The sequence below is a fragment of the Hypanus sabinus genome, chromosome 21 (genome assembly GCF_030144855.1).
Source record: "Hypanus sabinus isolate sHypSab1 chromosome 21, sHypSab1.hap1, whole genome shotgun sequence".
NCBI lineage: Eukaryota > Metazoa > Chordata > Chondrichthyes > Myliobatiformes > Dasyatidae > Hypanus > Hypanus sabinus.
Window position 1 is genome coordinate 68,985,555 of NC_082726.1, and position 24,554 is coordinate 69,010,108.

General features: G+C 41.7%; 2 protein-coding genes across 6 annotated transcripts in view; one reads left to right on the forward strand and one right to left on the reverse strand.

Moving 5' to 3' along the window:
* The first annotated feature begins 1,825 nt into the window (after window positions 1–1,825).
* LOC132379178 (dual specificity phosphatase 29-like) lies at window positions 1,826–18,132 on the forward strand. 2 transcript variants are annotated; one of them, XM_059946841.1, is made up of 4 exons: window positions 1,826–2,071; window positions 3,688–3,859; window positions 4,980–5,200; window positions 14,799–18,132. In XM_059946841.1, exons 1-4 carry the CDS (start codon window positions 1,837–1,839, stop codon window positions 15,041–15,043), a joined length of 873 nt encoding a protein of 290 aa, XP_059802824.1. In that variant the 5' UTR covers window positions 1,826–1,836; the 3' UTR covers window positions 15,044–18,132. The 2 variants fall into 2 exon arrangements, with proteins under 2 accessions (XP_059802824.1, XP_059802825.1); XM_059946842.1 differs by having other exon boundaries at window positions 2,055–2,071; window positions 3,656–3,859.
* Window positions 18,133–20,222: 2,090 nt separating this feature from the next.
* Window positions 20,223–24,554, reverse strand: part of kat6b (K(lysine) acetyltransferase 6B) — a 240,255-nt gene continuing 235,923 nt past the window's right edge. For all 4 annotated transcript variants that reach the window (XM_059946834.1, XM_059946835.1, XM_059946837.1 and 1 more), the window contains one exon: window positions 20,223–23,889. In XM_059946834.1, coding sequence (XP_059802817.1) covers window positions 21,515–23,889 — 2,375 coding nt within the window. In that variant the 3' untranslated portion in view covers window positions 20,223–21,514. The remainder of the gene's footprint in view (window positions 23,890–24,554) is intronic.

The window sequence follows — 24,554 nt, forward strand, 5'->3', positions numbered from 1 at the left end:
TTTCAACTTGGCATGATTAACTTATTATTATTTAATTATTGATGGTTTTATATTACTATATTTGTACACTATTCTTGGTTGGCATGGCTGTAATGAAACCCAATTTTCCTCGGGATCAATAAAGTATGTCTGTCTGTCTGAAACTGGATAGGGTTCAAAAGAAATGATTCCACAATTGAATGGGTTGTCATATGAAGAGTATTTGCTGGTTCTGAGCCTGTATTCTCTGGAATTCAGATGAATAAGAGGTGACCTCATTGAAACCTACCGAATGGTGAAAGGCCTTGATAGAGTGGACATAGAGAGAATGTTTCCTAAGATGGAAGTACCTAAGATCAGAGGACATAGCCTCAGAATAGAGGGGTCCTTTTAGCAAGAGAGTGTCGAATCTGTGGAATTCTTTGCCACAGGCAGCAGTAGAGGCCAAGTCTTTATGGATATTTAAGGCAGAGGCTGATAGTTCCTTGATTGTTCAGTGTATGAAGGGATACAGGGAGAAGGCAGTAGATAGGTGCTGAGAAGAAAATTGTATCAGCCATGATGAAATGGCGGAACAGACTCGATGGACCAAATGGTCTAATTCTGTTCCTATATCTTATGGTCTGATGGTCTCTTCTGCCACAATGAGGTCATTCTCAGGGTGGAGGAACAACACTTCATATTCCATCCAGGTAGCCTCCATGTGATGGCATGATCATCAATTTCTCCTGCAGAAAAAAATTTTCCTCCCCTCCTCTTCCATTCCCCATTCTGGCCTCTTATCTCTTTTCCTCACCCACCTATCACCTCCCCATGGTGCCCCCTTCCTTCCCTTTTCCCCCTGATCCACTCTCCTATCAGATTCCTTTTTCTTCTGCCCTTTACCTTTCCCATCCACTTGGCTTCACTGATCACCTACCAGCTTGTCCTCCTTCCCCTTCCCCCACCTTCTTATTTTGACGTCTCACCCTCCCTTTCCAGTCCTGCTGAAGTGTCTCCGCCCGAAACGTCAACTATGTATTCCCCTCCAAAGATTCTGCTTGACCTGGTGAATTCCTCCAGTATGTTTAGTAATGAAGCTGGGAACCTCCTACATCTAATGTTCCATCTTAGCAGATCGTAGCCAAGCTTTTCGGGTTGGTGTTTTTGGAGTTTAATGACCTTTGACTCCGTATATCTGAACATTTCTCTTAATGTTCAGTTTCTGCAGACAACTCCCTTCAGTGTAATGAACCGGATTCTCTGTAGCCAGACCTCGGGGTCTCAGTGTTAATCAAACCACCACCTTTCTACAGTCTAGACCCTGTGCTAGGGTGATGGAGAGGGCAGCCTCGTCACTGAGCAGAGATGACTCCCGGGGTGGAGAGGGGCTAACTTTTATCCCATGACCAGTGTGTCCAATGAGGGTGAGGATGTTGCTCTGAGTCCCCCTCCCTCTCCTATTTCTCAAATCTTTTAAAACAAACAAACCTTGGGAAAGAGGCAAGGACGCGGAACACCTACAACACTGAGGGTACACTAAACCACGGATGCCTATTGGATAACGTCACGACATTCACACACTGTCTGCAGTTCTCCGAAAATGTTGCTCACGTGCGCGGGATGACAGTAAAGGCACAGGGGGGTGCGCAGGGACACATGTGGAAGGCTCATCACTAACACGTCAGCCCCCACACTGACACACCTTTTTAAGCTGATCGATAATCAATCGATCAGCAGTCTGATGCAGCAGTCGATTAATGTCAGCGAGTTTACAAATACGAAGCCCGCGGGCAGTCCAAATTAGTTTAGATTAGTAGCATAAAATAATCAATAAACAAGTAACGAGGCAATCGCAGATCGGCAGGGACGTGTTTCATGCAGATCAGTGTTCGACACCGTGACTGTTGCAACAGCCGGTGCTCCCTAACTCTTCCATGGTGCTCAGAGCCAGAATGCGGACTTGGGCTGCGAATTCATGCTCTAGTTAAAAATAGTCCTTTCTGTGCCGTGACGACCTCATCGGAATTACCCCGTCAGACGTGTGCAGAGAGGAGGGAGAGAGGGCAAGGAATAAGAGAGCGGCGAACCGATGTCCGGCATCTGTTCTGCGGTGAGTACCGCCATTCTCTCGTGTCTCACTATTAATGCATTTTGACCACGTTAGTAGCCGGCTGTACAAATTCTATGACCGAGTTGAAATGAAAGTTGTTAGTTTGTTTAACTGGAGTGTGGAGCATATCTGACTTTTGACGACTCTCGTGCTAGATGTTCGGAATTTGCAGTTCAGGGTTGGAACAGGCGGCATAAGCAATGGGACCCTCTGCCAGTCCGAGGGGCACAGGAGCTCCGCACTCCTTCCTCCATGTCTGTCCCAGTGGAAACATCCACAATGCCTCCGTCTAATCTTCTGTTTCCGGAAAACACGCACAAAATGCTGGAGGAAATCAGCAGGCCGGGCAGCATCTATGGGTCCGAAACGTTGTCGGTACTCTTTTTATAGATGCTACTAGCCTGCTGAGTTCCCCCGGCATTTTGTCAGTGTTGCTCGGATTTCCAGCATCAGTATTTGTGATTATGTCTTTTCTCCCTTCTAAGGCTCTCCCACCCCAAAGGATACAGATTCTGAATGATTCCAATTTGTGCAGATTTGACCCAAACATCTATCCTCAAACTAAAATCCAGTGGAACTTTCTTCACATGTCCGCCCATTAAGGGACTCACATTTCATTATCCCGAAATGTTTTTTCCTCTGAGTTTGCATTCCAACAATACTTTCTCCCCTCTCTCACGCTCCTCAGTACTCCAGTGGCTAACGCCATTTCCTGATCAGAACCAGGTTTAATTGCACGGGTATAGATCCTGAAATTTGTTTTACGTTAGCAGTACATTGCAATACAAATATTTTTTAAAGCTCTGATCCGTTTGATTCCTGTGTCAATAAAGACAGCTCAGCCTGACTGAATTTTATTCAGGCAGGTTCCTACTCTATAAATGAAATATTCCCAGCCGTGAAGAACTCCGGGAACAATATTTCATAACGGCCCGGAGGAACTCATTGATATAAATACAAACAAAACAAACCTGAGGGAACGAAATGCAGGAGGTTGGGACAGGAGGAATGCTGCTCCTACGGTATCGTGTTACTGTGGAATAATTCAGACTCGTTCTAACATAACACCTTTATGATAAGGTTCCTTCAAAAAGCAATATTCAAGGAAAAAAAAATCTTTACTCTCCACCAATGAGAATATCTTGAGAATATTTCTAGTGGCATTTCATGGACAAAGCTCTCACTTCCTCTTCCATTCAGAGGAAGAATACAACTCTCCTCCTTTTCACTTTCCACCCCACTTCCACCATCCACAATTTTCACTACCTCTGATGAGGTACCCACCCCCAGGCAGACACACCTTTGCCTCTTTTTGAGACTACCCCCATGTGGCTCCCTGATGTGTTCTTCCATTGCCCCCCAGTCAGCCCTCACTTACCCAGCAAGTATAGGATTTGTTACAAATGCCCTTTTACCTCTTCTCTTCACAACATCCAGGGAGCTAAGTAAAGCATAGATTCATCCTGTAGCCAGGGTATAGAATGTGGTCTCTCTTGGTCAATGTAGATGACAAGGGAGCAATCCAATCACAACATGAGATGCTTTCACTGAGATCTGTGCTCATGTTTTGTATCAAATATTCAGGTCAATAATATTTGGAGATGTTCCCATTTCAGCAATTTGCCCTGTCACGATGCTCTCCAGAAGTGCAGAGACCCGAACAAAGATTAACCCTGATGATGACTATATTACTCCAGGAGCTTTTGAACTGGAACGCCTTTTCTGGAAGGGCTCTGTAAAATTTGCTCATGTCAATGAAGTCTGGCCGAACATTTACATCGGAGATGAGTAAGTTCCACATTAAACTCCAATGGGATTCCACCAGGCAATGCATGATATCTAAGGTAAATATATAAACTAAACATTTATCACTAACAATTACAGTAAATCAGGGACTTTATCTCATAGTGGTGCATCAACCATTAGGAATGAGCTGCTCAAGGCTTGATCAGGGGAAGGAGCTCACTTGGCCTTTCAAAAACATGCTGGCTTATCCTCTAGCTCAGCAACATTTTCCTGCACCATCCGCACAATTGTTAGTGGGGAATGAAATGAGGTCCTGCATGGGAAATTTAGAGACTTAAGTAGAAAGTTAAAAAGCAGGCTTTCTGGATTATTCCTTGTGCCATGAGGAAGTGAGGGTAAGAATAGGAAGGCAGTGCAGTTGAATTTGTGGCTAAAGAGCTGATTTTGGAGAAAGGCCTTCAGATGTCTGTAGTGACCATGATGTAACCCCATCTGCCTGTACTTGGTCTGTATCCCTTTGTTCCCCACCTGTTCATGTGTTCTTGCCAAATCTTAAACACCACTGCTATGTCTGGAGCTACCACTCTCTCTGGTAGTGCATTCCAGGCACAAGCTCTTTTCACCTTCAACCTATCTTCCCTAGAATTGGTCCTTTCCACAATAAGTTATCTCTTTTGCTGTCTATGCCATTAAAACCAATATAGACAGGACCTCTGGCTGTTCACCCTCCCCTTTCAGAATGTTCTATGCCCACTCAGATATCCTTGACCCTAGCACCACAAGGCCAACACCATCCAGGAGTCTCAGAATCGGATTCAGAAGCAGGTTTAATATCACTGATAGATCTGGAGTAACAATTATTTTGTTCTCCTTTACACTTGCGTGCTGAAAATGACATTAAAAAATCTTGAATGCAGATATGCCATGAAATTTGTTGTTTTGTGACAGCAGTACTCTGTAATACGTTAAAAAAATATATAAATTAAGCTCGTGGCCACAAAACATCTGACTGTGCCCCTGTCTAAAGATTTCCACAACCAACCAACCCAAGGAGAACCCACTGTTTTCTGTTCGCTGTACATGTGACAATAATAAACACGCTCTGATTCCAAGAGATTAATAACTTATTTCAGTTTGTTTATGATTATAAATTTTACCACAGAGTGGCAGCACTGGACCGCTATGCCGTGGAAAAGATGGGCTTCACTCACATCCTAAATGCAGCCCATGGTCGCGGGAACGTGGACACAGGGGAGGATTACTACAGAGACATGCCTGTTGATTACTACGGTGTAGAGGCTGCAGACCTGACAACTTTTGATTTGAGTAAATTCTTCTACCCTGCTGCCCAGTACATTGACAGAGCTCTAAGAAAGCCCAGCTGTAAGTCACAACAGACAACATTGGTCATGGAATGAAATCCATGGACGGTGGGGAATCAAATTGTAGTTAAATATCTAGAAACATCTTTCTAGCAGCAGCCCCTCAACTAATTTACTTCCAACCTCCAGAAAGACACTTGGGACAGAAACAATTTAATAACTTAGTAAAAATGAGTATTTGCAAAAGGGTTATTTAATAAAGGTGATTAATTTGCCTCACTTGTAACCAAGCATTTAATTTGTGCATCAAATTGATCTAAACAGCGGCAGCAAACAGCCATCAATCATCCACTGGTGATTGGGACCAGAGTCAGATGTTAGTGGAGGAAGCTGAACAAAGGAGATAGGGAAGAGAATGAGTGATATAGGAAGAAATAAGACCGTAATACATAGGAGCAGGGTTAGTCCATTCAGCTCATTGATCCTGTTCTGCCATTTCACCATGGCTGATCCATTTCCCTCTACTCTCCTGCATTCTCACTGTAGCCTTTCAACCTCCAAACAAGGGAAAATCTGCAGATGCTGAAAATCCAATACACAAAATGCTGGAGGAGCTCAGCAGGCCAGGCAGCATCTATGGGAAAGAGTACAGTTTTGTCATTTTGGGCCAAGACCCTTCAGCAGAAAAAAAACTGAGTAGATTTAAAAGGTGGGAGGAAAGAAGGGAGAAACACAAGGTGATAGGTGAAACTGGGAAAGAGGGGTGAAGTAAAGAGCTGTAAGGTTGATTGGTGAAAGAAATACAGGGCTGGCGAAGGGGAATCTAATGAGAAAACAAGGCCATGGAAGAAAGGAGGGAGGAGCACCAGAGGAAGGTGATGGGCAGGCAAGGAGATAAGGGGATGGAGGATAGTGAAGGAGAGGTTGGAGGCTATCCGGACAGAATATAAGGTGTTGTTCCTCCAACCTGAATGTGAGTCTTCTACCCAAGATCCACAAACCTGCTTGTCCAGGTAGATCCATTGTTTCTGCCCCACTGAACTTGTATCTGCATATCCAGCTCTATTTTATGCCCCCAAGTTCAGTCCCTTCCTACCTACATCTGTGACATTTCACACACTCTGGATCTTTTCAATGATTTCAAGGCCCCCATCATATTTTCACTATGGATGCCCAGTCCCTATACACCTCCAACCCCACCAGGAAGGCCTCAAAGCTCTCCGTTTCTTTCTGGAACCAGACCCAATCAATTCCCATTGACTACCAGTCTCTTCCATCTAGCAGAACTTGTCCTCAGTCTCAATAACTTCTTCAGCTCCTCTGATGTCTTTCAAACAAAAGGGAGCCATGGGCACTCACATGGGTCCCAGCTATACCCATCTTTTTGTCGGAACAGTCTATGTTCCAAGCCTACACTGGTGTCTGTACCCAACTTTTCCTACCCTACATCGATGACTGCATTGGTGCTGCTTCCTGCACCCATGCTGAGCTCATCGACTTCATCAACTTTGCCTCCAAATTCTATTCTGCCCCCTAATTTACCTAGTCCATTTCCAAAACCACCTTCCCCTTTCTCAATGTCTCTGTCTGGAGATAGTTTATTGACTGACACCTATTATAAAACCATGGACTCTCACAGCTATCTAGACTATACCTCTTCCCATCCTGTTACGTGTAAAAATGCCATTCCCTTCTCTCAATTCCTCCATCTCTGCCACATCTGCTCTCAGGGTGAGGTTTTTATTCCAGAACAAAGGAGATGTCCTCCTTTTTCAAAGAAAGGAGCTTCCCTTCCTCCACCGTTAACACTACCCTCAACCGCATCTCTTCCATTTCACACACATCTGCTCTCACCCCATTCTCCCGCCACCCTACCAGGGATAGGGTTCCTCTTGTCCTTACCTGCCACCCCACCAGCCTGTGTCCAGCACATAATACTCCAGAACTTTGACCATCTCCAGTGGGATCCCATCACTAAACACATCTTTTCCTCCCCCCACTTTCTGCTTTCCACAGGGATCGCTCCCTATGTGACTCCCTTGTCCACTTGTCCCTCCCCACTTATCTTCCTCCTGGCACTTATCCTTGCAAGCAGAACAAGTGCTACACCTGCCCCTACACCAACTCCCTCCCTACCATTCAGGGCCCCAAACAGTCCTTCTGTGTGAGGCAACACTTTATCTGTGAGTCTGTTGAGTCATATATTATGTCTGATTTTCTCAGTGTGGCCTCTTGTATATTGGCAAGACCCAAGATAGATTAGGTTACTGCTTCGCTGAGCACTTATGCTCTGTCCTCTAGAAGAACTAGGATCTCCCAGTGGCCACCCATTTTAATTCCACTTCCCATTCCCATTTCAATCTGTCAATCCATGGCCTCCTTTACTGTTGTGATGAGGCCACACTCAGGTTGCAGAAACAACACCTCATACTCCTTCTGAGAAGCCTCCAACCTGATAGCATGAACATCGATTTCTTGAACTTCCAGTAATGCCTCCACTCCACCATCCCCCATCTCCTTTTCCCTCTCTCATCTTATCTCCTTGCCTGCCCAATGCTTTCCTCTGGTGCTCCTCCCCCCTTTTCTTTCTTCCATGGACTTTTCTCTAGCCCTGTATCTCTTTCATCATTCAACTTCCCAGCTCTTTACTTCACTCCTCCCCCTCCCAGTTTCTCCTATCACCTTGTGTTTCTCTCTTCCTTCCTCCCACCAATTAAATTTATTACTCATTTTCTTTTCTCCAGTTCAGGGAAAGGGTCTCGGCCTGTAATGTCGACTGTAGCTTTCAACTGCCACCTTAAATGCACCCAATGACCTGTCCTTAGCAATGAATTCCAAAGATTCACCACCCTCTAGTTAAAGAAATTCTTCCTCACCTCTGTTCAAAATGGTTCTTTCTCTATTCTGAGGCTGTGCGCTCTAGTCCAAGATTCCCTCACAATAGGAAACATTCTCTCCACACCCACTATATCTAGGCCTGTCAACATTTGGTAAGTTTCAATGACATCCCGTCATTCTTCTAAATTCTAGCTGGTAAGTGCCCAGAACCATCAATCACTCATACCATAACCCTTTCATTCTGATCATTCTTGTGACCTCTTCTGAATGCATTCCATTGTCAGCACATTCTTTTTTGGAGAGCATGCCTTATAAGAATAGGTTGCATGAACTTGGGCTTTTTTCCTAGGAGCAACTGAAGATGAGAGGTGACCTGATAGTTTGAAGTTTATAAGATGATAAAAGGTATTGATCGTGTGGATAGGCAGAGGCTTTTTCCCAGGGCTAACATGAGGAGGCATAATTTTAAGGTGCTTAAGAGTAGGTACAAAGGAGATGTCAGAGGTAAGTTTTTCACAGTGGTGGGTGCATGGAATGCACTACCATTGATGGTGGTTGAGGTGGATACAATAAGGCCTTTTAAGAGACTCTTAGATAGTTACATTGAGCTTAGAAAAATAGAGGGCTATACAGTAGGGAAATACGAGGCAGTTTCTAGAGTAGGTTACATGATTGGTACAACATTGTGGGCTGAAGGGCCTGTAATGTGCTGTAGATTTCTATGTTCTTAAATAAGGGGCTCAAAACTGCTCACAATACTCCATGAGGCCTCACCAGTGCCTTATAAAGCCCCAGTATTATATTCTTGCTTGTATTAGTCCTCTTGAAATGAATGCTAATATTGTATTTGCCTTCTTCACCACTGACTCAAACTGCAAATAAACCTTAAGGGAATCCTGCACAAGGACTCCAAAGTCCCTTTGCAGTTCAGAATTTTGAATTTTCTCACCACTTAGAAAACAGTCTATGCTTTTAAAGTGTATGACTATAAACTTCCTGAAAGTAGTACATTTACCATTTTTTTTGCCCATTCTCCTAATCTGTCTGCAGCCTCACTGCTGCTTCAACATTACCTGTCACTCCACCCATTTTTGTATTGTCCACAAACTTGGCCACACAGTCATCAACCCTGTCATCCAAGTCATTGACATACAATGTAAAAAGAAGCAGTCCCAACACCAACCTGCAGAACACCACTAGTCACCAGCAGCCACTCTGAAAAGGCTTCTTTATTCCCACTCTTTCCCAATCAGTCTATACTCTATTCATACTAGTATCTTTCTATAATACCATGGATTCTTAACTTGTTAAGCCCCCTCATGTGTGGCACCTTGTCAAAGGCTTTCTGAAAATCCATGTACACAACATCCACCAATCTCCTTTGTCTATCCTGCTAGTTATTTCCTCAATGAATTAGACCATAATACCATAAGATGTAGGAGCAGAATTGGGTAATTTGGTCCATCCAGCCTGCTCTGAAATTTCATCATGGCTGATTAATTTTTCCTCTCAGGCCCAATCTCCTGCCTTCTCTGTGTATCCCTTCATGCCCTGACTAATCAAAAATCTATCAACCTCTGCCTTAAATATACTGTACGTAAAGACTTGGCCTTCACAGCTGCCTGTGGCAACAAAATTGAACAGATTTACCACTCTCTGGCTAAAGAAATTCCTCATCTTTGGTTTCTAACAGATTTTTCAGGTAAGATTTTCCCTCAAGGAAACAATGCAGACTTTAGCCCATTTTATTATCCGTCTCCAATTACCCCAAAACCATATCCTTAACAATTGATTCCAACATCTTCCCAACTACTAAAGTTAGGGTAACTGGTCTTTCAATTCCTTTCTTCTGCCTCCTTCCTTTCTTGAAGAGTGGAATAACAGTTGTAGTTTTCCAGACCTCTGGAACAAATTTAGAATCTATTGCTTCTTGAAAGAGCCATAATCTCTTCAGCTACCTCTTTTCATACCCTGGGGTGTAGTCCATCTGGTCCAGGTGACTTCTCTCCCTTCACACCTTTCAGTTTCTCAAACACCTTCTCCCTAGTAATGGCACCGTACTCAACTCTGCCCTTTGATATATTCAAACTTCCAGCGTACTGCTAGCGTCTTCAACAGTGAAGACTGATGCAAAATCCAGTTCGTCCACCATTTCCTTGTTCCTCATTACTACTACTCCAGTGTCATTTTTCAATGGTCCAATATTTTTGGCAAAGTTCTATGACACAAAAAACTATAAATCAATTTTCAGTCAAAAATTCTGCCAATAGACTATTTTGAAAATTTATCTTCAGGCTGCTCTTTCCCATGGATCTTGTTTCTTCCTTCAATTACACTTTTCTTGTCCTCTTACAGCTTCACCAAACATATATCTTTTCCTTCTCTGATAGAACTTCAACTACCCGAAATGTTTTTACTGCTTCTCCCTCCCTATATCCTTCCCAAATGCCCAAATTCTCTACCGTCTTTTGCTTGAAATTGAAAATTGTCAAATTATTGTTCATTGTGAAGTGACAGGAGAAGCTATTTGAGCAGAGGGGTAAGGGAGATTCTGCCAAAGAATTAAAAGGCTGAATGTTTGGAGAGAGTTACCAGATCAGTCTTCCATTGCCAGGCAACATACATTAGCAAGGTGACGTGAGGGAGCTCAAGGAGACTTGTCCCTCCTATCAAGTCACTGTGATCTGTAACACTACGTTAGAAAGGACAATGTATGTAAATCCAATTGAAACTTCTGAAGAGGATAACTACTCAAAATGGAAACATACGGTGAAGGGAGTGGGTTAATTAGGAAGCTCTTTCAAAGAGGAACAATGGGCTAGAAATTGTGTATCTAATTTACAAACTCTTTTACAAACTACAAATAATTAGCTCAGCAATTCAGTTTTTTAAACTAAAACAATTTTAATCTCTGCCCAATGTTCATTCTGGCTGTTTTTTTGCATATTAAGCCAATAGTTGCCTTGATATCCATTCAAACTGAAATGTTCTCAGGAGGTCAAGTTTATTATAATCCATGGCCAATATTGAACAGCCAGGTTTAATCTGTGTTTTATAGTAACTAATGTAACAGTACTCCATGCATTACACAAATAGTTAGGCAATCTCTAGATACCTATTAATGGGTTTCAAAACAGGGTCCATTAGAAAATGAGATTGCCCTACAGGACAATTATGTTGGTGACATACTGAAAATAATGACATTTGTACAGGTTACTACCAGTCAGAAGATTGAGAACTGGACTATTAAGTCACAAGAAATTACTGAACCCATCACTGACATTTAACAGTACATGCTGCACTGATGAGAGCTACAAGAAATAGCTTTCTGTAATAAGGTCAATTCAGATTGAAACTTTAAGATCTTTTGTATTTCCTATGACTGTGATTCCTTCCAGTTTAGTAGGTTTGATATTAATGTATACATAGCATTTTTGTTCAGATTTTGCTTCATTTAATTTGCCACTATATGATATTCAACATATTATTGCTATCAGTCATATTGTACTCACTATTCCTGCTGGTTTATTTATATTCATATCTTTGTCTTTTGCACTTAGATAATTGTCTGTCCAAAATTTCACAGAAAGCTGTTTCTGTCAGTGAGGATTTTTTTCACCATTTCCTCATTGAAACAATAAAATACCACAGTGCATCAAGTTTGAACCATATAACATTACAGCACAGAAATGGGCCTTTTGGCCCTTAATGGCTGTGCCGAACCATTTTTCTGCCCAGTCCCACTGACTTGTACCTAGACCATATCCCTCCATACACCTCTCATCCATGTACCTGTCCAAGTTTTTATTAAATGTTAAAAGTGAGGCTGCATTCACCACTTCAACTGGCAGCCCATTCCACACTCCCACTACTCTCTGTGAAGAAGCACCTCCTAACGTTCCCTTTAAACTTTTCCCTTTTCACCCTTAACCCATGTCCTCTTTTTTCTCTCCCCTAGCCTCAGTGGAAAAAGCCTGCTTGCATTCACTCTATCTATACCCATCATAATTTTATATAGCTCTATCAAGTCTCCCCTCATTCTTCTAAGCTCCAGGGAATAAAGTCCTAACTTATTCAACCTTTCTCTGTAACTCAGTTTCTCAAGTCCCAGCAACATCCTTGTAAACCTTCTCTGCACTCTTTCAACCTTATTAATATCCTTCCTGTAATTAGGTAACCAAAACTGCACACAATACTCCAAATTCAGCCTCACCAATATCTTATACAACTGCACCATAACATCCCAACTCTTATACTCAATACTTTGATTTATAAAGGCCAATGAATCAAAAGCTCTCTTTACTACCCTATCTACCTGTGATGTTACTTTTAGGAAATTATGTATCTGTATTATCAGATCTTTCTGTTCTACCGCACTCCTCAGTGTCCTACCATTTACCTTGTATGCTCTACCTTGGTTTGTCCTGCCAAAGTGCAATACCTCACATTTGTCTGCATTAAACTCCATCTGCCATTTGTCAGCCCATTTTTCCAGCTGGTCCAAATCCCTCTGCAAGTTTTGAAAACCTTCCTCACTGTCCACTACACCTCCGATCTTTGTATCATCAGCAAACTTGCTGATCCAATTTACCACATTATCATCCAGATCATTGATATAAATGACAAATAACAATGGATCCAGCCCTGATCCCTGTGGCACACCACTAGTCACAGGCCTTCACTCAAAGAAGCAATCCTCCACTATGACTCTCTGGCTTCTCTCATTGAGCCAATGTCTAATCCAATTTACTACCTCACCATGTATACCTAGCGACTGAATCTTCCTAATTAACCTCCCATGCGGGACCTTGTCAAAGGCCTTACTGAAGTCCATGCAGACAACATCAACTGTCTTCCCTTCATCCACCTTCATGGTAACCTTTTCGAAAAACTCTAATAGATTGGTTAAACATGACCAACTGTGCACAAAGCCATGTTGACTCTCCCTAATAAGTCCCTGTCTATCCAAATACTTGTAGATCCTATCTCTTGGTACTCCTTCCAATAAGTTACCTACTACTGACGTCAAACTTGCCTACCTATAATTTCCCAGATTACTTTTAGAGCCTTTTTTAAACAACGGAACAACATGAATTTTTTCCAATCCTCTGGCGCCTCACCCGTGGATACCGACATTTTAAATATTTCTGCCAGGGCCCCTGCAATTTCAACACTAGTCTCCTTCAAGGTCCAAGGGATTACTCTGGCAGGTCCTCTGATTTGCCTCAAAACAGCAAGCACCTCCTCCTCTTTAATCTGTATAGGTTCCATGACCTCACTATTTGTTTGTCTTATTTCCATAGACTCCTTGCCAGTTTGCTTAGTAAACACAGATGCAAAAAACCGATTTAAGAGCTCCCCCATTTCTTTTGGTGCCATACATAGCCAATCACTTTGATCTTCAAGGACCAATTTTATCCCTTATTATCCTTTTGCTCTTAATATACCTGTAGAAGCTCTTAGGATTATCTTTCACCTTGTCTGCCAAAGCAACCTCATGTCTTTTAGCCCTCCTAATTTCTTAAGTATTTTCTTGCACTTTTTTATACTCCAAGTACCTTATTTGCTCCTTGTTGCCTATACCTGTTATACATCTCTCTCTTCTTCTTTATTAGATTTCCAATATCCCTTGAAAACCAAGGTTCCTTATTCTTATTCACTTTGCCTTTAATCCTGACAGGAACATACAAACTCTGCACTCTCAGTTTCTCCTTTGAAGGCCACCCACTCACCAATCACATCCTTACCAGAGAACAACTTGTTCCAATCCATGCTTTTTAGATCCTTTCTCATTTCTTTAAATTTGGCCTTTTTCCAGTTTAGAACTTCAACCCGAGAACCAGATCTATGTTTATCCATGATCAAGTTGAAATTAATGGCATTATGATCACTGGAACCAAAGTGTTCCCCTACACACACTTCTGTCACTTGTCCTAACTCGTTTCCCAATAGGAGATCTAATATTGCATCCTCTCTAGCTGGTACCTCTATATTGATATAGAAAACTTTCCTGAACACATTTTACAAACTAACCTGTCTAGACCTTTAACAATATGGGAATCCCAATCAATATGTGGAAAATTAAAATCCCCTACTATCACAACTTTTATATTTCCTGCAGTTGTCTGCTATCTTTCTGCAGATTTGCACCTCCAATTCTTGCTGACTATTGGGTGATCTATAATACAACCCCTTAATGTGGTCATATCTTTCCTGTTCCTCAGCTCCACCTATATGGCCTCAGTAGACAAGCCCTCTAATCTATCCTGCCTGAGCATTGCTTTAACATTTTCCCTGACTAGCAATGCCACCCAGCCCCCACCCTTCGTCCCTCTACCTCTATCACATCTGAAACATCGGAACCCTGGAACATTAAGCTGCCAGTTCTATAATAGAAATTATTGTTAATGTTCAGTAGTCCATGGAAGGATTTGCTGTTTTCATTCCATAACTGATTCAGAATTTCTTGCTTAATACCAACCTGACTTGCCATTGTTGTGCAGGCCTTTCCCTGGATGACACACACCCTATGGCAAATACGATGGGTGCTCTGCAAATGGTGAGGTAACAGGACTTCAACCAAGTGGCTAATCTTTTGTGACATGAGCCTTCAGCATTAACATCTGGAACCTGATTCTTCAGTGTGATTATCTTACAGTTTAATTCTAGGCCTCCACATTCCATATCATTTGTGGTTCACATTTTTCATACTATGGGTTCTATTGTATTACTCAGGTGGACCTGTCCCCAAAGTTCAGATGTATTTTCCTCGTATGAAAAAACTTGTCCTCTCTGTAAAACCTGTTAATTTACCTTTGTAGCCAAGGTCCTGGTCCACTGTGCTCGGGGTCGGAGCCGTTCAGCTTCTCTTGTGCTGGCATACCTGATGATCTACAAGGACATGACAGTGGTAGATGCTGCTCAACAAGTTCTTAAGCACCGGTGCATTTTACCAAATCGTGGCTTCCTGAAGCAACTGAGAGCACTTGATGTGGAGCTGGTGATGGAAAGAAGCATCATGAAGAATGGAGCCAGCACAAATGGAAGTGGGAAAGAAAGCTGTTAACATTGTTTTCAGAATAGTTATATGGGAAAACTACACTGAGCTATACATATATTTCTGATATTCAGGAAAATCTTTAACGAATTGAGCAGATTAATTGTCCCTGACATGAGCATGTTACTGACACTGAGATGCACATAACTACAAACATGGAATTATAGGCAAATATAAAACAACCCCAAGAAGAAATTCTTAATATTGAGAATGTATTCACCAACTTAACCTACATGTCAATATTAAACCACAGTAACAAGTTATAGTCTGAAGTTTCAAACACACCAGCAATAATCCAGCGTAAATTTTAACACTAGGATATATAACTCTAATTTACACAAAGAACAATACAGCAGTCAAACATGTACAGACTTGTTGGCATCATTGGGGGGAATGAACACCTGAATTATGGAGGATGCAAATTTTCCATGAACACGTCATCACTAATTTGGCAAGCACTGTAGGGGTTTAAAAAAAAACATGCAAATAAAGATGTGGGGAGTCAGTTTTCCTTAAAATAACTTGTAATTACAAAAAACATTCAGTGAAGATATGGCACCTTCATGGTAAAACATGGTGAAAATAGTTTTATAATCCAGTAAATGCCCGCTTACTCACAGTTAACCATACCAAATGTGCTGCAAGAAAGGTAAGTGAGGGTTGAGACCTTTTTGAGACCCACACTTTCTCCAGTGGAATGTTTGTCCTGAGTATAATTTGAGCAACCGTTAATCCCATGGAATGGAGAATTATAAAGATTTACAATTCTCTAAGACTTAAATTCTTCTCACTTCAGTCACACATGGCTGATCTCTATCCTTTCACTGTCATCCTTAGTTGCCAATTGGCTTCCTGGAGGAAACCACCATACAGTGCTTACTTGGTTTATACCTCTCAGTAGCAATGAGATCATCTTTGAGATTAGGCCCATCTTCCCCAGTGTTTTTTTGAGTCGGCTTCTTTTCCCTAATTCAATCAAATCTATATACAGCATTAACTTTAAGTCAAATATGTCCATCTTTTGGTACAGAGAGGCCAAAACAGTGTTCAGTTCTCCAAATGAAATCTCCCAAAACTTGTAAAGCTGCAATAAGATTTACTGTACTTTCCTTTGTACTGCCAGCCCATGTGATTGGTGTCCCCAACAGTTAACACTGAAGTCAAAGGAAACATCATCTTTGCAAATGTTTGCCAACATGCATTTCAATGAGATTACCTCTCAGGTTTCTAGCTCAAAATAGCATGTGCAGTCTGCTTCACCTCTCTTCATAAACTAAACTTCCCATTCCAGGAATCAATCTGTTGAACCTTTGTTGAACTCCCTCAACTGCAAAGATATTCTTCTTTCAACAGTGAAACCAAACTTGTACAGTGTTTCAATTAACTCAAATCCTCCTCCAACTGAGCTCAACATACTGTTTTGTTCTTAAATGTAGGCTTAAACTGCTTTTTAACTTAGTGATTTGTATTCAAGATGCCAGCTCCCTCAGAACACACCATCTAAATGATGTATACATAAAAAAATCTTTTATGGTATGCTTTCTACCAGTGTTGATTACCTCACATTTTTCCACATAGACTGGGGGCTCCCAATCTTATTTACACTATAGATCACTATCATTAACTGAGGGGTCCATGGACCCCAGGTTGGGAACCTTTGCCATTAGTTATAGCAAACTAACAGGCCCTTTGGTCCATGCCAAACTATTAACTTGCCTAGTCCCATCAACCTGCACCTGGACCATAGCCCTCGCATCCTTGTACTTACACATAACTTCTCCTAAATGTTGAAATCAAACCCGCATCCACCACTTGCACTGGCAGCTCATTCCACACTCATCACCCTCTCAGTGCAGAAGATCCCCTCACATTCCCTTTAAACAGTTCACTTTTCACCCTTAATCCATGACATGGTAGTTTCACCCAACTTCTGTGGAAAAGCCTGCTTGCATTTACTCTATCTATGCCCCTCAATTTTGTATACCTCTATCAAATCTCCTCTCAATCTTCTATAGTCTAGGGAATAAAGTCATAACCTATTCAACCTTTCCCTATAACTCAGGTCCTCAAGTCCAGGCGATATCCTTGTAAATTATTTCTGTACCCTTTCAATCTTATGTACAACTTTTTCTAGGTTGGCATCACACAATACTTGAAATTAGGCCTTAGCAATGTCTTATACAGTTTCAACATAACATCCCAACTCCTTTATTTAACCACCTTTACCCCCTTGAAACCCTGGTGCATTTTTCTCATTACTCAGTTTTGTATCATAAACAAAATTAACCACACAAGTCTTTACTTTAGGGGTTACAATTTTGCATGTCACTTTATATATCTGGTTAATCCAGAGAGACAACATCTACTCATTTCCCTTATCTATTATAGTCTGACTTCTGCTCATACTGTGATTCTTCTGAATAATCTGATCATCAGTATTTTATGAATTCCAGCATTTTGGCATCAAAGAGATATCAGTTTGACAGGTTACTGTATCATATTTGTGTAATCCTTTTTTCTATAAATAGTGCTGCCCACCTTCTAATCTGCTGTACCAGAATCCAAGGCATTTTGGGAGATTATTAATGTATACACCATCTCTATTGTGAAGACTAGGGTGTATGGGATTTGTTTTGGGGTGGGGGAGTTATCTCCTTAATTTTCCATGACTTTGTTCCTTAGTCATTGGTTCCCCCAGTTCAGCCCTGTATCTGCTACGTATCTTGTCTTCTGCAGCAAAGGCAAAACATTATTTGTTGATGCCTTCATCATTTTTTGTTTCTTGTTATTTCTCCTGCTTCCACTACAGACTCAGATCTGGTTTATCTCCTCCAAGTTCTTGTAATTGTTCACATGTGCAAACCTTCTCCTGCAATAACTTAAATAAAGCTGAGATGGTTCATCTATAATGAGTTCAAGTATCTTCTTTTCTGTGAGGAATAGGGGGGCTCTTTCATTGAAACAAGGAGACATCTGATTCAGAAAGGATCTGAATCACAATGCCTAAACAAGGGCATTGCTGACATTTAAAAAACATCTGATGTGGTGAAAGCTACAAAAGCCACAGACCTAATGCTGGGAGGAGGGATGGATGACAGTACTTTATTTTTGTAAAGTCCTGGATTCAAGGAGCTGAATGAGTTCCTCCTGTGCAATAAATATCTCAATTATTTAAGTCAAGTGAGATATATTCTAAATACCAGGAAAATTATGAGACACTAGGAGTCTGCTGTCTAGCTAAGTGTTTGTCTGTTGTACAATTGACTGAGCTCATGGTTAGTTATAATTATACATCTGCAAACTGAGTCAGAATGTTTACATGTCATCAAATCAGTCTTTGTTCTTTAGCAGTGAATACCTGAAATGAATGTTTCCCTCCATGATGTGTGGTGTTGTCTGATTCTTGGAGGGACTAGAGTCAGTTTCTTCATCAAAAAGAATAATTACTGGACCTATAAGGAAATTATAGGCCAATTTGCCTAACCTGGTTGGGAAAGTGTTGGAGTCTATTATTAAGGATGAGGTTTTGGGTTATTTGGAGACTAATGATAACTCAAGTCAACATGGTTATTGTAGAGGGAAATCTTGCCTGAAACGTCAGTTAGAGTTCTTTGAGGAAGTAACAAGCAGGGTGGACAAAGGAGAGGCAGTGGATGTCATTTACTTGGATTTTCAGAAGGCACCTGATAAAGGTGCCAACCATGAGGCTGCTTAACAAGATAAAATTCTATGGCATTAAAGGAAAGACATTGGCCTGGATAGAGGAACGGCTGACAGGTAGGAGGCAGCAAGTGTGAATAAAAGGGGCCTTTTCTAGTTGGCTGCCAGTATCTAGTGGTGTTCCTCAAGGTGTCAATTTTGGGACCACTACTTTTCACATTGTTTGTCAGTGATTTGGATAATGGAATTAATGGCTTTGTGGCAAAGTTAGCAGATGATGTTTAGACAGGTGGAGGAGTAGATAATGCAGAGGAAGCAATGCAATTGCAGCAGGACATAGACAAATTGGAAGAATGAGCAAAAAAAGTGGCAGTTGGAATACAGTGTATCTCAGAAAGGATGTGCTGTCATTGGAAAATCTATAGGAAGTTCACGAGGACGATCCCAGGAACATGATGAACGTTAGGCAGCTTTGGGCCTGTACTCAATGGAATTTAGAAGAGTGCCAGGGGGAGGGGGGGGGGGGATCTCATCAAAACCTATCAAATGTTGAAAGGACTAGAAAGGATGTGTAGAGGATATTTCCTATGGTGGGGGTATCTAGAACTAGAAGAGGGCACAAACTCAAAATTGAGGGGTGACCTTTTAGAACAGAAGAAAGGAGGAATTTTTTTTTAGCCAGAGAGTGGTGAATCTGTGGAATGCTCTGCTACAGACTGTGGTGGAGGCTAAGTCCGTGGATATATTTAAGGCAGAAGTTGATCATTTCCTGATCAGTCAGGGCATCAAAGGATATGGTGAGAAGCCAGGTGTATGGGGTTGAGTGGGATTTGGAATCAGCCATGATGGAATCATGGAGCAGGCTTGCTGGGCTGAATGGCCTACTTCTGCTCCTACGTGTTATGGTTTTATGGACCTATCAGTTCCACAACGGGATTTCAAAGAACCACAGTAATGCTGATCTGGCCAGGTGATCACTTCACCTCCACCCAAATCACTGCCGAATTTGGAGAGTTCTTGAATCAGATTCTTTGCCTTCTCACAAACTACAAATCAGTCAGAATTAGCCCATCTTTTGTATGTGGTTTTGGCAGTTTGAGTCTTGTCACAGTAGGCTGCTGAAATACTTTGGAAATGCTGACATACCCCACTCAGCATTTTCCTCTCCAACAGCACTTTACATTCCCTCTCATTTCAGTGTCAGCAATCACTGCTCTCTGCATTTGGTTCTTTTGAAATCGAGTTTGCAGGCCACTCACTTCCCTGCTTTCTAGAGTCTTGGATCATTTATTTAACCCAGTTCTGATCTGAAATTGTGACAATGCGTTCCTCCAGCAGCCTCATGTGTCCATTTATTTTTCATTCTTGCTTGATGCCTCATTTGACCATTTTGAAACATTTTACCATGGTTATATTAATATAAACAGGAGATTCTAAAATGTATGCAAACCTGTAAAAAGTGTTAAGTATCTGTTAATCTACTATCACCAACAATATTTTGGAAGTTCAGAGCACAGAAACTCTGTCAATGGGTCAACATAATTTATTTCATGTTAAAATGTACAGCGTCCTTTTAAGTGACTGGCTGGAAGGATAACTGATAAACTCAAGTGCACCTCACTTGTCTGTCTCCTATCTTTATACACGTATCCAGCTTTTTCCTCGCAGGCCTTACAGTCACCATGTGCAAGTACAAAGGCTACAAAAAGTCAGCAATATAAACAGACACAAATACTTTTGCTTTTTACATGCGTTTTGTAAGCATATGTTGGTATATTCACACACTACAGATCTAAATTTTTTTAAAATAGAACTTCAATATTCTCTAAAGATAGAAAAATCTACAGATGGAATGCCAATGAATAGTTAAAGATGTTCATTATTGGGGCAACATATCTCAGAACAGTTACTCAGCCAACAGTTCAGCTGCTGGCTGACATTATTCGTGAAAAAGCTTTGCTTGTCTGAACCCGACATGTACAAATATTTAGATATGATGTTAACACAATTTGTGTGTTCATTTGTCAAACAGAATACTTTGCAATCATTTAAAAAACAGAAAGCTGCCTCACTGAAAAAAAGAAATCAGGTATAAAAAAATGTCTCAATTATACACTGAACATTTTTGCAAGTAACCTTTTCAAAAACTGCCAAAGGAACTCAAGGTCCAGCTTTTACAATTTTTACAGTCTCAGAATTAACAAAAATATAGTTTTCATTTTACTTCAAAGCTAATAAAACCTAATAAAGGCAAAACATAACAAATGGCTTGCTGTTAAACACAATACATTCCTGTTTTACTAAAGGACAGTCACAAACAAATTCTTCCACTGATGTTCAGTTGCATGCTGAATTAGCCATCAGCTTCACAAAACTCAATATACTTGTACTGTATAACAAATATCCCCTACAGCCCCAGGTGTGGCTAGGTTGTTCTCTCTGTAAGCTTGTTTGTTCTCAATGTAGAAGTGGCCAAGCTTTCTCCAAGGGCAATAGGCACATTGAAAGTTTCTAACACACGGCCTGCTGCTTCTATTTCCACGCATGTTGCAAAGTCATCATCTGTCCACACCAAACACAAAGGAAAACTACATATACGGCAAAGTGAAAACAAGTCCCACCCAACTTGAATTAAAAAATAAATAAGACTTCCTTCTGTCAACAGATTGAACACAAAGTGCCATTAATAATTTCTTCAAAACTATTTTTTTGTGACAGTTCAGCAAAACAGCTGGTCTTCTCAGTGGATCACCTCACACTCTGCATTGGCTTCCAACTATGCAGATCTCTCTATTATTATTGATCTTATCTGACCCAAATCTACCTCCTCATGTAGGAGCCATTCAAAGGCTGTTTGGTCATGCCGGTGTTGATGTGACTGTAATGAGCTGGTGGCGTATACATCACGTTGCCATGAGGTGCACTCTGCATTGGTTGTTGAGTGTATGGCTGACCTCCCATCATGCTCATTTGCATCTGCATGGGGTATGGGGCAGTTTGATTCATGTAGGCCGGGTTGCCATGGTAACCACTGTTCATCATGGACTGTGTCATCCTGTAGCCATTCATTGCATTCAGTGCATTCACATTCATGGAACTGACGTTGTAAGGTGGCGTGGACACCAAACCCATGTTCATGGTGCGCTGCAGGCTGACAGAGCGTGCCGCCGGCTGCATGGCCACAGTGGAGGTGGTGCGGCTGTAGAGCTGCTGCTGGTGAGCCACCGATTTGGAGCGAATGGTGACGTGGCTCTTTGTTGGCATCTGTGTTGGCAGTCTCTGAGTGTGAGGGATCCCAATATTGGGGGCTGCCATACTGTGCTGTAGAAGTGGCGATGCTAGGTTCATTGGTGGCGGAGTAAGATTAGGTGGGGGAGTCATTGTTGGTTGTGCTGGAGCTCCCCCAGATAAGGAATGAGGCTGGACAAGGCCAGAATGTGGGGTGGACAAAGAGACACTTGTTGCATAGGAAGTGACTGCAGCTGAGTGACTATAAGGCAATGGATGATCCATGATTGTGTTAGTTAGCTGTTGTAATTTGGCCAGGCTGAAATTGGCAGAAGGCTGTGGATAGCCCCCAGTTCCAAAATCACCTTGACCCATCCTGTCATATATACTGACGCCTGAGCTTCCAGTTTCGGCAATGTCCGTCAGTTGTATTGCTTGTACAAAACTGGTGGTCATGCCGCACTGTGACAGCTGCTGTGCTTGGTTGTTACTTGGAGACCTTTCAATTATACAATTCTGGGGAGATTTAACAGTGCAGTTTGGTGGGGAATTGATACGGTTCTGCTGCATCATACTACAACTACCACTGATGTTAGTCATCTGCTGAGTTACTGCACAGCTGCCCTGAGTAAGGCTACTGGAAGATATGTTACTATATGAGCAACTATTCTGTGTGTTGCTATTGCCACAGATGCTGCTTCCCATGGTTGAGTCATAGCTGCTCGGATTCTCATAGTTTTCTGTTGTGCTCTCAATGCTGCCCAGATCACTGAAGCCACTGTCCACTACCTGCTGTGAATGGTCCGAAACTGATGGGACATCCATCATTGGACTGGTTTCTATGTTCTGTAAAGGTGGTGCAGAGGTGCCACTCTGATCAGGGCTGATCTGAGTGTAGCTGTTCTCAATGGGAGGCACACCAGGGCTGTTCACAGAACGAGCCGACTGGCTAGGGTTTGAGTGAACAGATGAAAGGGGACTACTGTGGTCTGACTGCTGGCTGTCATCTACGTGTGGACTCTGCTCTGTATGAGAGTAACGCTGCAGTGTCTGACAGGCCTCCATGGTCTCTGCACAGTCTTGGTAGGTGTTTACTTGCTCAGTGTTTTCTTGTTCACCATTTTCTTGTGTCAATGCTTGAACAGCCTGTGCTGTCTCTGTGTCAGGCACTGCATTGATATGCTGCTCCCTGAATCCAGGGGTCTGCTTTCCATTATCCTTACTATCCTGGCTTCTGACATGACCTTCACCTGAATCTGGTACGCACTCTGAGATCTCTTCACGATCATTGCTTTGGTCTTCAGAATCTGGCATAGGTTGAGTATTTTGATCCATCTCATCTTTCTGCTCTGTAGGATTACTTGAAATATTTAACTCTAAGAATGGCTCCTGCTTTGACGATTCTTCCTCTGGACTTTCTTCCAGTGCTGCAGCACAGTCCATGTGACTGTCATCTTCATCGTCTGCATCATGGCCCTCATTTTGATTCACCTCCTCCTCCTCATCATCATCATCTTCTTCTCGCTCAGGATTATGAGTCTCATCTTCAGGAACTGGACCAGTAAACTTGTGTTCCTGTATAGTTGGTTCTTCTACAGGTTCCCTTTCCTGACTCAATAGGCAGGTAGATTCTGAGGATTCTGCCTTCTGCTCACCTTCAAGTTCATCTCCCTCTGTTATGGGAGGGGCTGCCTCACCATGCTGCTCACCAACAGTTGTCTGTTCAGACACTACATGCTTCTCCTCTGGTGTGACATGTTGCTCAGACTCAAGGGGAGTTTCTGGTGGTGTATACAGGTTGAGTTTAAAGCCAGTTTTATTCTCAGCTTTACGTTTCCATTTAGCTGGACCACGCTTCACTCCTTTTGGCCAACCTTTTTTGCGTTTCACAACTCTTGTTATAGGCTCAGAATCAACAGAGTTTTCCTCAGTGTTCTCTTTTGAAGAGATATCAGTATTTGCTTTATCTGGGCAAGAAAAAAAGAAACTTGTTTTAAGTGCTTACTGCTACCCAGTTGAATAACATCGGCGATTAAAATATGTACAGTTCATGTTAGTGCAGCAAATTAAATAAAACATCATTTGTAAAGATAACAAGAATGATCTATTATTATATAAAGTGATTTCTGCTCTAATAAAGGCAAATCTCAAATGAAATTTTATGCTTCATATGGAAATAGTCTTTTATATATCGGTTGCATCTAAATAGATAATTAATTTTTTGGGTTAAAGGATTAACAAAAAGCTCGCTAAATTGATAAATCTCATAAAGATGAATGATATCCATTAATTAAGGCAGAATTAAGTCAAACAAGAAATGCTACTATTTAGACTGCTTTACATCAGTTACAAAGAACCTAATTTAGTTATCTGTTTTGTGACTAGACTATATGACCACTAATTTTTTAAAATTACTTTGGCACAACATTATGGCTCCTGATAACTATCCAGTGCCTCCCTTTTGAAGCATGATGTGGACATGAGTTCACTAAGTGATTATGCTATTTGCTGTGCTTGGAAAGCCTGACTTTTGGGTGAGGTATCAGAGGCTGTGCTGAAGAACCATACCCCATTGACAAATCAAGGCCTTTGCATGAAAAAGGGTGTAAAGAGGATGTTAGAGAGTACTTAT